The sequence below is a fragment of the Numida meleagris genome, chromosome 1, assembly GCF_002078875.1.
Source record: "Numida meleagris isolate 19003 breed g44 Domestic line chromosome 1, NumMel1.0, whole genome shotgun sequence".
Classification (NCBI taxonomy): Eukaryota; Metazoa; Chordata; class Aves; order Galliformes; family Numididae; genus Numida; species Numida meleagris.
In genome coordinates this window covers 53,626,879-53,642,881 of record NC_034409.1, presented here as the reverse complement: position 1 = coordinate 53,642,881, position 16,003 = coordinate 53,626,879, and the positions used below count along the sequence as shown (strand labels likewise).

The 16,003-nt window shown below is 40.1% G+C and overlaps 1 protein-coding gene across 2 annotated transcripts in view; it reads right to left on the bottom strand.

Moving 5' to 3' along the window:
* Window positions 1–16,003, bottom strand: part of LARGE1 (LARGE xylosyl- and glucuronyltransferase 1) — a 280,363-nt gene that overhangs the window by 38,139 nt on the left and 226,221 nt on the right. For both annotated transcript variants that reach the window (XM_021386388.1, XM_021386379.1), the window contains 2 exons: window positions 11,175–11,287; window positions 9,558–9,683 (listed from right to left, as the gene is read on the bottom strand). In XM_021386388.1, the coding sequence (XP_021242063.1) occupies window positions 9,558–9,683; window positions 11,175–11,287 (239 nt within the window). The remainder of the gene's footprint in view (window positions 1–9,557; window positions 9,684–11,174; window positions 11,288–16,003) is intronic.

The window sequence follows — 16,003 nt, the reverse complement described above, 5'->3', positions numbered from 1 at the left end:
CCTCAGTGCCACATCCACACATTTCTTGAACACTTCCAGAGACAGTGACTCCATCACCTCCTTGGGCAGCCCATGCCAATGCAGCACCACTCCTTCTGCAAAGAAATTGTTCCTAAGAACAAGAAAAGGATGACCCCCACCTCGCTACAACCTCTTTTCAGGTCACTGTAGAGAGTGATAAGGCCTCCTCTGAGCCTCCTCTTTGCCAGACTGAAAAATTGCTGTTCCCTCAGCCACAATGTCTTTTCAGCATGAAGGCTGTACTACATCTTGATGATGCTCTTTTAAACTCCTCCGTAGGATAACCTGCACAAATGAGTTGGGGTACAGCTGTAGGTTGTGATGCAGCATGGCCTGAACTCTGCCACAAACCTGACAGGAGAGGGACTCCTTGAACAGGGACACGTGGATGTTGGTATTAAATATTAATTTCAGATTTCCATATGACTGATTGATTTGCTGTTTCAGGCCAGGTAAGCTCTTCTGTTATTAGGTACTGAGGAGAAAAAGCCTCAGATGAATTCCTGCATGCATGTACACCCTTCAAAAAGGACTAAATCGAATCTGATTTCCTTCTTGTCACTGCTTCATTTAAACAGGACTGATCTCAGTTGTATCATGTAATACAGTGGTGCAGTACAATGCTTCACCCTTGGAATTCCTATTTCCAGCATGTATTTAAGCTCTTTTAATGGGAGATGACTCTCACACTGGCCTAGTTTTAACTCTAATGCTGACATAAAGGCCCAATTCTCATTTACAACCAGGTGACTTTGCAGCGCTCCCTGATAGCGTGAACAAAAATGGGGCCCTAAGGAAAAACTATGAGGGAGCCAAAAGTACCTTGAAGGAATTATTTCATTTTATAGAGGCTGTATTTTAGGCATAAGGAAAAAACAAAACAAAACAAAACACAAAAAACACAAAAAACAATCAAGTGCTTTGTATTCAGTTTTATTCCCGTGACTTCTAAAGAGATTAAAAAAACCCATCTCCCTTGGGAACATTTCCAAGCGAGGAGTTCTGGAGGTTCTCTGAACGCATTAAGTTAATTGCATGGAGGCACCACATCACTCACGCAGCCACAGAGCCCCAGGGCGGTCAGCTCTGCTCTGTGCATCGCAGCTGTGGGAGGCAGCGGGCACAGAAGCACAGAGCAGCCCCGGAGCAGGTGAGCACGCTCCCCTCGGTGTCAGCAAAACAGCTTGGCAGGAGCAGGGAGCCCTCTTAAAACACTCTCTCTGCTTCTGAATGAGTGATCCGCAGGAGGAAAGAACAGGACGTTGCCTGAATTCTGCCTGCACTCACTTCAGCAAATAAGACAGACTCTCTACTGTGTATTTGGGACACAAAGAAAACCAGCTCACAGCACTCTCTTCTACAAAACCAACACAAATGAAAATTTTTCCCTACATGGAAAGCTTTAGCCTTTCCTAGGATTTCACTGCTGAAGCTACTAGGCAGCAATACATGCAGTAACAGAAAGGAAATGATAGGGAAACAAGATCGTTTCAGAAAACAGGCAAATCACTTTTTCAGTTACAGGAACATGTTAAATCAAGATCATTATCATAGAATCATAGAATAATTAAGGTTGGAAATGACCTCTAAGATCATCTTGTCCAACCATCACCTACCACCAATGCATCAACACCGTAAATTTGGACAACATATATTTGGTATAGATGTTTTTCTCAGTTAATGCTACAACCTTTGCTACTTTTACATTTGCACATACACTCAAAACTGTACCTTAAATGTCAACTATTCTGCTGCAACGTTTGCAGAAAATACAGAATACAGAAACAAAAGGAGCTTTAGCCAGCATGGCTGGGATAAGGCATAAATTCGTGGTGACAGATGTTCAAAACCTCTCTTCTTTGAAAAGAACCTTAAATATTTCAGCCATTGCATTTAAATGCAGCAAAAGGCACAATGCAAAAAAATCTCAGTGACTGAATCCTACCTCAGGGAAACAGTCAAATGTAAGCACAGGACTGAAGGAATCTAAAGGGCTGCTAGACAGTTTTACACGGTACTAGGATGCACTTTTTTAAGCAGACATTGAAGGGAAATTGTCAGTCTGCTGGTAACTTGCACTTCTTCAGGAGTGGATCAAATAACACTGAAAAGCTGGAAAATGGAACAAACATGCTTGCTAAGAAAATCTTCGGTGTATTTTCCATTTTAAACTTAGAGTTCATAAGAGTTTTCTTTGGGATGTCCTCAGGAGCATCCTATGGCTCTGCTGAGCCCTCTGGCCACTCCTACCAGGGAATGAGGGCACAAAAAGAGGTAATGATGATAAACTCAGTAACTACATAGGTCACTCCAAAAGTTACACCTCCTATTTATTTCTACGGAAACTACAACAGATACAAAGAGCATAATAACACTGTTTGATAGAACAAATCCTCAGCTACTAAACACGAGTTTTCAAAAAAGTCACCACCATTAGCTATGCATTTTCACTAGCTATGAACAAGAGCCTACATGCCTTGCTCGCAACAACCTGCACCACTGGAGGTGACCCACTGTTGCTGTCACCACTGCTGAAACACACCACTCACTCCTCACTGTGCTCACATCCACTGTTTGGTCTCCATAAACGTTCAGCAAGCATCAGTGGGTGACATTTTTTCCACATGGAGGAATTCAGTGACACACCTTTGCTTCATATGCACTTCCCTGTCAGACACCATTTTGTCAGACTGCTCCTCTACTGCCATCTGTCACACGGCAACAACATGTAACAGAATATTGGTGGGAAGGTTCAACCTCTACTGCCACACCACCAACATTCTCCTCTGGTATCATGGGCCCACATCAAAACACAGCCCTCGTATTCTGGGACAGGCTCCCCAGTGCTACAGACATTTCCCATCACTACACACCATGTCAAATCATAGCCAGGTTCTGGTGTTGATGCCTCTACCAAGTTGCGTGGGGGATGGTGTCAAAGCCAGACAATCACAGTTGTCACTGCAGAGTCTGTTCACTGCTCTGCTTCCAAGTCTGTTGCGTGTGCAAAATCTGCTAAGTGTCAGGGGCCTAGCTGGTGGTTCAGACCTGATCAGATTTGAAAAGTGTCAGGATGTCGCATGTGTACAGATGTCAGGGGAGCTTGGAGTGAACTGAAGAAAGCTGAATGGAGCTGATGACTGCCCAGAAAAGCAGATTTTTTAATCAAGAAAGACAGAACATGTCAATGCAGCTAAAGAACATGAAGGAACTATGCAACCATCTGGATGTCCTGAGGTAGGAAAACCACAAAACAGGCTTAGTGAAAGAGCAGGCTACTACTCAAATGTAACCTGATTAGAGAAATATTACATTTGATATGAAAGCACGAAAAAGAACTGTAGGTTTCAGAGGTAACAAGATTCTTAACTATTGATATATAACAATACATTCGAAGACCATATTCTTCTTTTTTTTTTTTTTTTTTTTTTTTTTTGCTGTCAGCCCACAGAATAACCTTGAGCTCCGTCTGTAGCTGTCAGATTTGGTCTAGTGTACAATCAGCCACACCACAAGTTGTACAGGCCAAGACATCCTCGGATGGGCTGTCACAGGCACCAGTGACATAATGAAGACAACAGCCTGCTCAGGTAAAGCTGGGGTCGTTACGTTAGAAACTTTATAGCAGGAAACAGTGAATTGATTGAAGAAAAAAAATCAGTTTGAAAGAGACTACAGGGAAATCAGAAGAAAAAGAATCGAACTCAGAATCCACTTTATTTGCAGACTGAGTAAGTGTTATCTCAACATTAAAAAGAGAAAGTGAATCTAGAAACTAAAAATCTCATTACTACAACATCCCCTTTCTAAGACTGAATAGCACAGTAATACTGCATTTATTTCTTCTGTTTTCCCTCTTAGTTTCTAAGCTATTCCAAAGCTCTGTTGGCTTATGGAGGAAACTGAACCTGGAACACATGAAATACCAGTGCCATTATCTGGGTGGACAACTCAAGAACTGTGCTAGCTTTCAGGCTGTCTCATGCATCCTCCCTATTCTATCAAGGCCCGTAGGAACTAAGAAAAATATAATCTTTAATCTACATTTAGCTATTCAAGTACTGAGCGATCAGAACTTAAAATTCCAGATCTATTTAACACTTGGTTAGTTGTCATTAAGCAACTTGGCACTACCTACATTTCCTTCCATTCATGTCATACCAGTTAATCAACAACCGTTACCATTCACTGATTTCACTCATCCAGACTCTGGAATACTTCCATCTATTTGTTACCTAGCGAAAAACACAATGCTGAACTGGTAGTTCCCCTTTATTCACCTGTGTCTGACTTAAAGCGCTCAAATGATGATGCAATTGGTGTCTCATAGACTGCCAGTGGGATCTGAGATGGAAAGTAACCTAGGATGGTATGTGCTGGCAGAGTACAGGAGAAGGCTCTAACGTCAGTTATCTGCACTGAGATATACTGAAAAAAGAAATCCCAGCAAACCTCCTTACGTCTCCAGACACATTGATCTCTTTGGAGACATTAAACTTTTCAAATCTGATGTTCAAACCACTAAACTATAAGCCTCAATACAACATAATTTCCATAATGTTCTTTATCAATTTGTCCCTCATAGTATCTTCTATATACAAAAGAAATATTTGGCCAAATGTTTCCTTAACCACAATTCCTTCCATTTTTTTACCCAGAGACAGATCTTGATACTCTACTTCAGCTCTTAGGACATCAGAGAATACATGATATCCTTCTCTGCCCTTCCCTGTGGCTCTGTACCTACCTTCCAGGCTGAAGGGGGAAAAGTAAGAATAAATTAAGCCTAAATTTAAGCCTGAAGAGGTTTATTTTTGCAAAGTGCTGAACAGATATTAATTAAGCCCATAGCACATTGCTATTTAGGTAAATAAGTAAAAGTGATTTCTGTAGGTGGATGGCTTTCCTGCTTAAAAACTAGATTCCTTTTTTAGGAAGCCAGTTCCCACTGAAATCAACAGAAGTTAAGTGATAAACAATTCTGCACAGTACAGCCACTTATATATGTCACTGTAATATTGTCTCCATAGGCTTTTGTTTCAGGCACATACTGTTAAAAAATTTCGTTTGAATGTGCCCCAGGTCACACTGCAAACATGCGCTACCTATCAAACTGATGCCTGGATTGGAGATGTCTGGAAACTTTATTCTTAAACTGTGGTTTTATCAGAAATGAACATTTTATTAAAAAAAAAAAACACTCACAAAACAAAACAAAAAAACCCCCACAACATAATATTTTCAGAAAGGGTCAAATGCTTCACAAAAATGTCATCAGGGAGGTTTCAGAGCTCCAAAGTGATATATCCGAAATACAGAAGTAGAAGAGACTCATTTCTGAGCAGCAACCCAGAGGTGTAGGCACTGCTTTCAGATGTGGGATTCAAATCCCTGTCCTGCCTGATTTGCTTTCCATGGTCCCAGGGATTACTTTATGCCTCTTGGCTTGCTGCCTAAGCTGCCTGAGAAGCACTGCCCCTGCATTACAGTTTTCAGAATTCTCAGTTTGTCCTCAAAGGGTTTGCAGCAGTCCCTCCAACTCCTATAACGATGCTTAACAAGAGGCCTCCTGCCTGCAGCAACACCTCAAACATACATCCACTATATGTCAGTGCTCCTTGTCTGGCAGAGCAGAATCACCTTACTGACTACAGCGTTCATTCGAGGGATGGGTGTTTACCCCTCTTGGCCCTTTGCTCTTCTCAGTGTAGCTCTTCCTTGGCTGGCATTAAAAGGTGCAAGGCAGCAGAATGCCAGAGCTGCTGCAGATCAGCGCTGAGGTGCTTGGACAGCACGCGGGGTGGCTCAGGGACTGGAACATAGGGAGGTGCAATAGGTCATGCTTGAGGCAGATCAGAAATGATGTATTTGGGTTACGGACAAGAAGCTGTGTAAAGTTTTGTAGGCAATCTCATAAAGTTGCTCTAGTATAGCAGACATACCCGGGAAAGGCACAGTAAATCACATGAAATAATTTCAGAGAGGGGAATTTATGAGGTTAATTTTATATCTACCTGCTAATTTGGTATCAGTTGTGTTTAAAGCTGTCTTCAAAAGCAATCAACAGGATTTAAAGCACTTACCTATCTTGTAGGGAGTAAATTCTAATAATTTGATATACTCCCAGCCTCCAATTTTTGTGATTGCGAATTACCCCATTCTGTGTGTGTATCTGCATCTGTATCCTTGACAACCAGACTTGATGACTGACTCATTCAATGAGGTCATGATTCATTGTCAGAGGCATCACAATTCATTACCGTCTTTCATAGGATTTTTCTTGCCATTTGGTTTGTGCCAAATCACAGTAATTGAAATTTCCTTACAGACAGGAAAAAAATATAAATCAAAAAGAAAAGCAAACGTGGGCCAATCCAGAAGAAGTAATACATAAATGAAACTCAGTTCTGGACAGATCACTGCTGTCCAGCAGTGCACATGTTTGTCCATAGGCATTGTGGGCTACTGCAGACCAAGTGAGGAGCTGAGATAAATGAGGTAAGACAGACAGTGGATGTCTACACATATCTTTTGGCCAGTCTTCAACAGCAACTCCAAAGTGTTTCTCCAAGATGTAACAAATGCCATGCAAAACCAAACATCTCTGATCTTCAGAGTCTGCAGCTGGCTTGCATGGCAAGAAGAATTAAAGGGCATCTGCTTCCTCTTAACCTGCTCTCGTTTTCTATTTGTACAATCATAGAATGACTTGGGTTGGAAGGGCCCTCACAGATCATCTACTTCCACACACTGAAGCAAAGAATCTTTAAACAGGTCCCCTCAGAGTGAAGAAGGGAAGATTTCTGAATGCATATTTTTTTTTTTTTTTAAAGTTGGGGTTCTTTATGTGACAGACAGCAGAACAAAAGCCACAGATTTTAGTCTGTTTGTATGCAGTATGTCGCCTAGCACTACACAGTGTGACAAAGGAGGTAAGAAGCATTTAGACAAACAAAAATATTAAAGTGGTCTTATTTTAATGCTGGTTTAGATGGATTTAAAATTAGTCACTGCTAACAATGCAAAACTTGATTAGCAATTTCTGTTCCTCTTATGCCTCTTCTGAAAGATCTCCATATGTAAGTCCTCCCAGATTTGTATACGCTGTCAAGCTGCAGCAAGAAAGTAGAGTTCAGCAGTAGTCAAACATCTGACCTTCTCTAACATAAGAGAATTTTAAAAAAATTGTTAAAAATGATACAGATTCAGCTTAATGAGGACTATAAAGAAACAAAAAAATGACTGGAATTCTCTTTATATACTTTGAAATATTCAAGTGTTTCATAGACCTCTAAAAAGCATGCTGGCCAGCCTGGTTTGTGTAGATGTGCACAAAGCAGCAAAGAAGTGTGTGTACACGTGAAGAGCAGCCAGCCCTGGGGGTCTAAGTTTATTTAACACAATGTTGTGTGCAGAAGAAGACAAATCCGCGAATCCCATGGGCTTTGAGACCAGATGGAATTAAATCAGTGCCTTTTCAGTCTGACATGAGGAATAGGGCCTGATGTGACTGAAGAATACTTGACTGGGCCAGTTTTGCCTTAGAATTTAAACCTCTCCCTGTATTTCCATCTTTCCTATGCTATCCTTCTTAATCCTCCTGTACAAACTTTACAATCTGTCTTTCTCTCCTTCTCCCTCTGGAGGTTTTTCCTACCTTGTTTCTAACTCCAGTCTTACCATGAAATACAAGAAGTGTCAAACACATTGTGTCATGTTATTTAAATTAAATACTGTGGAAACTGACTACATTTGGTGATATTAAGAGCACATTTTCTAATGTGGGCTAAAGACATTTGTTGTTTATTTGAGAAGACTGCAAACCAAAACAGCCCAATTTGTTTTAGAACTAGAAATCTATTAATTTTCATAATGCAAATTTGCAATTTTAAAGTTCTTCATACCATAAAAAAATGCGTATCACAATTGAACAGCACTGACTGATAGCCACTTCTGTAACTGCTGAGTATGGGCAGAGCTTCACTGAAATCAGTGGGGCTTCCGTGCATTACAAAAGGCTCTGCTTCTCTTTCAAAGCAAAGAATTTCAGCCTCAATTCAGCACAGCACTTTGGGGATATGACTAATTTTAGTGGTGTGAATAAGTTCAATTCAGCTGAAAAAATTGCTTGTGTGCCTGCACCCCTTGCTGAGTTAAGTAACTCAGGCCAGCAGAGGATATTTTGCACCTTTGACTTCATTGCCTATGCTGTAATGGAACTGATAGTGTCATACTGTAAATAAATACAGTAAATAAACAACCAAGCCTAAATTGTATTGGTAAACAATTTTCTTAATAATGAAGTAAGGATTTAATTTATTTTTAAGATACTTTTGTTAGAAGATTCCACGTAGGTGTTACATATGAGCTAAATGTCCCACAGCTGATGGGAATTAGTCAATACAATCACTGAAATCTAAGGAGTGATTTGCCTCATTAGTCATCAGATGGCTACTCTGAGGTGAGCTGAAGCACTCTCCAACAACCCTGATGGATAGTACAGTTCAGTTGCCTCTATACAGATGTGTAGTAACACTGAAGCACCTTATGATTATCCTGCCTGTCTACCAGCTGCCTTGCCAAAAGGATTTCTGTCTCTCGTAGGCCTGTGCTGTATGTGCCAGTCCCATAGAGATGGAAGAGTATCTATGGTGACTCAAACTGTATTAAGCAATTGAACCATGCCCTAGTAATTAGTGTCAATACCTTTTTCTAATGCAAATGTATGTGTCTTAACCTGGTGCTGAACCTCACTCTGACTGTCACAGATGATTATATGATTTAATATAAGACCCTAATTCACAGAAAAATACTGTGCATCTCCCGTAAAGGAAGTGTATTTTTCTAAAACAGATCTTTCAGAAAACTTTTTCGCCGCCAACACATCCCTCTTCTTCCTTTTCAAGGAATTGCTGTCATAAACCTGGAATTTCCTCCCATACATAATTCTGAACATGAGCACAGGACTAGGATTTCAACCAGCATCTTGTTACAAGGCATTAGATCACGATGCTTTAAGTCTCTGTGTCAATCCTGACCTACAAACACCTATCATAAAACAGTATACCCATCTAATTTCAAAAGCAGTCTTCTGTGGGTGATACCTTAATAGATCACTGCAATTACTATACCTATGAAACTCAAACAATAATGACCATCTTTGACAGGTCAGTTACACTGTAGGGTATATCTTCTCTCTCTTGGAAAGTCCAGCTTTTGGAATCAGCGTGTTGAGGGAGATTGCTTAGCTGTATTCATACAGTATCTGGAGTACATACTGAAAACTTCCGCCATCACTCCACAAGGTGTGGAGTGATCACCTCTTGCAAAACACTGAAGCAGCATCCATCTTTCACTTTTCTAACAGTCAAAATGCACAAAGCTAAGGTGACAATTACTGTCCTTGTTTGGGTGTCCTTATAGGCTGTATATTCTTGTTTCCCCTCTCTTTAAGGGGCTTCATCTTTTCATCACAGTGGTGTCCTTTTTTCTCTATCCTGAAGGATCCCACCCACCCAGACTCTTGTAAAACATACCTTCAGGTCAGACACATCTCTGTAGCACTGCTCAGAACGGGTGTGATCAGACAGCTGCACATTCCAGAAACATGGAAGCTGGTAGACAAGGAAGGGGTTTTGTTTGATGACTGCATTGAAGATATCCTAGTAGAGAGAAACCAAAAAACAGTTGTATATGTTGTTTCTACAGTACGGTGGTCGGCCCCTCAGAACTGACTGTCCTTCTCCCCAGCCCGGGCAGAAATGTAAGTGGTCATGTGAGCTGAACTCTGTAAACCTTGCTTCACAATTCCATATCCAAGACACGTGTTATCAACCTAAGGAGTGATAGGTAGATCTGAACTAGAGGAACGGGTTCTATCTGGACTCCAGCAAAGTTTTCAAAACATGTACCGTGTACAGCAGGCAAGAGACATGGCTCCCGTTCTAGTCACTAGGGAGCGTAATACACAGTAAATGTCAAACTGCCTGCTGTTAGTGAGTACTGTATCACATAAAAGGGATGAAAGTGATCCTGGAAGTGGCACTGATTCAAGATGAATTATTATGTGGGATTTTAGCTAACATTTTATTGTTGCAACAACTATTCTAGGTATTTGATTGAAAAGGCATGTAGGACAGACATGCAGGATAGCCTGTACCAAAAGGACCACTTTATGCAGCTATCCAGCTGGAGAAAAAAAAGACATAATGACAATCTTGTAGTTAAGAATTAGGTTAGGATGAAAACAACCTTGGTCCATTCCGTAAAATGCAGCCCCAAACATGTATTAGCTGTACAGGTATTAGTGATTCACGACCTGACTGAAAACACACTGAAGTCACAGGAATCATTTGCATGAACTTCAGTAGCTTTTGATCAACCTCCAGGGATACTGTAAACATACATACACCTCTGTGTGTATAGGAAGCACCATGCCTACTTAGGAGTGACTGATCATGCACCAGATGTAGCTCAGAAGCAGTAGAAATATCTAAATATGATGCTGTATTGAGTTAATACACTCAAGCTGCTGAGCAGGACTCGTTGGTTCAGGTCCAGTACTACATTAATAGGACTTCTGGATTTAATATGGAGAGTTGGCAGGAATCACAAAGAGAGTAAATATGCATTTCTGTGTATAGGCGCACTATTTCTTCTCTGAGCCTCAGCTTCTCATTTATGGCAGGGTGACAGCAGCACTTTTTCCTTCACAGGGGTGTTATGGCCAGGAGTACATTAAAGACCTATGGGACTCATCTGCCAGAAACAGTAAAGAAATATCTAGAGACTTTCAGAACTACAATCTGCTTAGACAAAACCAGTAGGAAAAGACATACTATGTCTGGACTTCTAATGTCTGGAGGGTTTTACGTCAAAGAAAGAAGAAAGGAAAATTAAAGCTTGAAAACCCCAGTTGTCCATCTTATGAATCATCGGTGCACAGGAGGTAAAAATGTCACTGTAGTATGAGAAACCTTATGAGTAAATCTCTATTCTTCTCCTCCGCATTTTTCCCCGGAACAATCATTCAACAAACGGTGACTGCAGGCACAATATTTTTCTCTTCCCATACGTCATCTCTTGTCCCCTTTACACCTTCAACAACATGGAGTAGCCATGGTCACGCCACCACTCTGCAATGCCCCACTCACCTGGTCAGCCAGCGAAGTGGACAGCATGCTCATTAACTCCCTCTCGGCTGTGAGTCTCCACATCTGCTCCCATTTCATCTTCCGTAACTTATCCAGAAGGAGCAAGATAACCCCTGAAGGAAAACACAGTGCAGAGAAGAAGAGATGATACCATGATACCATACTCTAGTCAAAGCCCTTCCCATCTATGTGCTCCTCATGGCAGCTGAAACAAGGACAAGAGCAGGGATCTGTGCAGACTACAGGCTACTCTATGCTAACACAGGGCTAAAAAAATTCTTCATGTTTCAATACATAACTAAGGAAGAGTTTTCCTGAATCCTTGAAGCAGCAGAGAAATGGTATACAGAGAAATGCTAGGTTACACAGACTCCTATAAGAAGAACAAAGTAGCCAGAGTAATGAAATGTGAGAGGAGTGAGAGAAGGATGTCATATTTCTGTCAGTCTTCTTAACTGCTAAAGCCTGATTTCATTATGACGTAATTAGCATTGGGACTACTCCTGACAAAATGAACCTGTATAGGTGATTCACATGATGGACATTAACTTCATGCTAGCTTTATCATTCTAAAGGGAATTGGACAGCATTGTACAAGAAAAAAAAGAATGAACACCCCTTCAGTGAGAATTGATACTCCCCACTTGATCTGAGAAGCTACAGGCTCGAAGAGGGTATTCTGTGAAATCACTACCTGCCAGGGAGTAGGTAGAGAAAATTCTAATTTATCTAGTATGAGCTCATTTCTGCCATCTTCACAATGACCAGAGATCTGCAAAATCCCTCTGTTTAAATGAGTTCCTACCTGGCCTAAAACCAAGCTTGTGCTCAGGCAAAGAGAAATCTGTCACTCATATACGACATTTTACTCGATGTATGTGGGGTGAAATCTGGCCCTTATCATGGTAAACAATGTCCACTACAAGCTAGCCTTTGAAAGTTCTTGTCGTTAAGGCAGCAAGGATCCACAGATTGCAAAGTTACACCTGAAAGGGAAAAACTGATAGCTCAACATGCATTTGAGCTAGCTCAGTTGTTTTTTGTTTGGACAGAATCCCTTGTGTGGAAAAAAGGAAAATAGCAGAAGCAGTGAAGCTGGACTGAAGCATCAGCAAAACATTTCCTACACAGCCTCAGAAAATCTTACTTGAAAAATTAATTTGGAAAGACTTTGATAAGAGCACTGTCATGGGGAATGAGCTGACGGACCACGAAGAAAGAGTTCAGCGGCCTACAAGGTTGACAGGAAGTACCTAGTAGGAGCAATGATAGGTCCTGTGTTGTTCCACATCTTCATTAGTGGAAGGGAGGAGTGAACAGAATAGCAATGACATCTGCAAGTGATGTGAAACCAGAGGTCTTCCGAAAAAAAAAAAAAAATCAGAAGAATAAGAAATGCCCAAAAGCAGGCACTAGGAAAAGCTGCCCGAGGGAATCTAAGATGATAAAACTAAAAGTGATGAGAATGAGACTAGAAATGTAGTCTGAATATTTAGGAAAAAAATCTCATAAATCCTTTGTGGTGGAATAACCTAAAAATGGCAGATAAAATGCATTACTTCACTTCCAGTCCTTAAAAACTAGACTACACAAAGATTAGCAAATACACACGGAATGATCCTGCACCAGAACAAAGGAGGTTTCGGTTCATTTCTGTCTTCAGTTGCTATGGCATGGCAAACTCTTTCAAAGTGAAAATGGCACTACCATGAACAAAACCAAAATCTCTTCTGGCAGTGAAATTTGTGGTCTATTTTAGTTCTTTTTCTTATTGAGTCCATCTGGTTCCCAAAGATGCTGGAACCTGTACTGGAGGGATCCCCTTTCAGCTTCAGTCAACCTTTCTACTTCCAGCTGTTGGATTGGAAAGGGGCATATTGTCACAACATGCTGTAATGCATTCCTGCCAGTGTGTTTGTCGTCTCTCCAGCACAACTGAAGCCTATTTGGAGCATGCAGTGTGCATGCATTAGCTTCTAGGAGAGCCATTGTACATTGTCTGAAATTCCAGATCAGTATGAAGCAGATTCCTTGCACTGCAGCAATAAACTAAGTGGGATAAGCTCCTCTCTGGCAGTGAATTTTTTCCAGTTGGCAAAAAAACTGCCAGCTTTGTTTCAACAGTGAAACATAACAAAGGAAATTCTTTATTAAGGAAAATAAAGAATAATTGTAAGATTCAGTTAACTATAGTGTAATAGTTCTTGTATTTTATGAACAATAAAACTCATTTGTTAAGTTTTTTTTCTTCTTTCAGCCTCCAATCTGGGGAGCAAAAGGGAAAATGTTTTAATATGTGCAGTATTCTCCAATTTTTTTTGTCTTCCACTCTTATTCTAGCAGCAGATTATGGTGTTGCAGCTAAAGAGATTATGCTGTCCTGAGGGGCTATCACAGTAGCAGCTGAGAGAAAAAGAGGCAGATGGGGTGGAAAACTGGAATATATGTAAAAGAGGATGTATTAAATCACGATGCAAATGTGGCTATTGAATATATACACAAGCTTTAAATGGTCCATTGTCCAGACTAATTTGGATGTCATTTCTACTTTAATTCATCTATAAGTCTAGCTTGAACACCTTTTGTGCAGTTTCTGTTCTGGGCTTCTCGCACTACGGAACTCTAATTTACTGCTGCTGTAAAACTAAATCCAGGTGAATATTTGTAGCACGTTTAAATATTTACTTATTAGTATTAGTGGGAATAAGAGACTTTTATGAAGAGGAAATTTAATACTGTTCACCCAAATTAATAAGTGCAACAGAAAGGAAAAAACAAGTGCTCTGGAAACTTTTGAATTGTTCATGCAGAGGGAAAAGTACCTTTTCTTCAGAACAGAGCACACCAGGTTTACTTCTATATTGTTCCGTTACCAAAAGCAAATGTAGCAAATGAACTAACTCCAATCTGTGCAATTAGTGTGCAGGCAAAGTGCATGAAACATGGAAAGGGAAATATTTGCCTCAGGAGTCCCTACCCTAAGAGTCAAATTGACTGAAATCTCAGAATAAATTCAAGTTGACATGCTGCTGAACATAAGGGGAAAAGGGACTTACTCTCAGCTGCTGGGCTGGGGGGAAGAGACAGGAGAAAAAAAAAAATCAAAGGAATATTTTATGAACATCTGGCCCCAGGCAGAGGGACTTCTCATCTTTTGATGAGTGCAGCATTCTCCTGCCCTAACCTACCTGAGAAAAACAAAGGAAAAGCTTGGCAGCAAATACGCTGAAAGAGAAAAGTGGCAAACCAAATGTCTCGTGAATGTGAAACAAACTATGATTGGTGACACAACACACCCTTTTTCTGATCAAGAGGAAATACTTCAGGCATACACAGAGGTGCAAATGACTCAAAGAGCTCTTGAAAAAACATGCTTTAACACTAAACACGTGGAAGACATCTACACGTTCAATTTTTACTTGAATGGCATTTTCTCCCCCATCTTGATGAGATTTTGTTTGAACTACCAAAATGTGACAGATTCTGAATTGCTAGAACAAACAAAAAATGAAATTTCTCCGAGAAGGCAATTTCAGGACACACAATAGGAAAAAAAACCCAAACAACCTCAAAATGAAAAAGGGAATTTGGTGAATGATTTAGACACAACAGGGCAAAACTTCTGTATGAACGTCTTTGGACTGAAACATTTAATTTCTGAAATACTACAATTTTTTATTTTGCACATTTACGAAACAACTTACTCTAAAATATTTTTCTCTCCAATAGCAATGCAAATTAAAAAAAATTGTTGAAAATGAAAGGAAAAATGAATATTTTACTTTGGGCTCAACTGAAGTTTTGGTATCCTCTGATTTTTCTGTCCTTTCCTAATTCACTCTGCATCAAATTTTTTTTTTTTTTTTGCCTTTCCAGTGCTAAGACCATGCAATGTTTTCACTGGGTGCTTCTCCACCAAAAAGTCTGCTTTTTCTTTTTTTTTCTGTTTTTGTCTCTCTCTCTCTCTCTCTCTCTCTCTCTTTTTTTTTGTTAATCTGCTCCAGGACAAAATGTTTCATTTTATTTTTCCAAACAGTAAATTGAAAGTTTTCAGAAACATCAGCAATTTCCCTTGGAGTGCTCTCAAGCAGCCTCACCTCTCACTTCAGGAACACAGACTAGGTTTTTTTCCTGAAATTCACAAAGGAATTTACAGTAGAGTAAGAAGCAATAAACAACGTTTTAAGATAGAACAGAATCACTTACAGAGGTTACAGTGAAACTGGACAAGCTTTCAAATGCAATCAATTTATTAAAATGGCCATTTTAAAGTGACTGAAAAAATGTGCTGGGGAAAAAAAGATTGTAGCCACTAAGAAATCTGTAAGCACTGCCTTGCCCCTTTCTTTCAGGTGGAACAGAGTACTTTTGTGAGCTGTTTAGGCAATGCCATATTATGTGAGCAGCATTGCAGAGTTTGTCCTTGTAAAGTTTTTAACATTCATGTCAGAACCGCACCTAAATAGCGAACCATCTAGATAGCAAGTAGACAACAGTGCAATGTTGCTTTTAAAATATAAAGCATCAGTGAGTTTTAGAATTACTAGGATTTTACAACTTCTAACCAGCATATCGAAGACTGTACACCAAGCTACTAAGACTTACGCTATTTAAGAAATAATGTTAGATAGGGCTGACATTATGGAAGTTAACTACAACATGGACTAATCCAGAGATTTAAGGCAGTACAAACAACAGCAATTAGCCACGTAATACAAAATACATTTGGCACTACACAGTCCAACTTTAGGTGTTATGGAAGAGGCTCTCACTTGTGTCATTCCACAAGGAGTGCTATAATAATGCCAACTGCTTAGTAAACCAGCAAG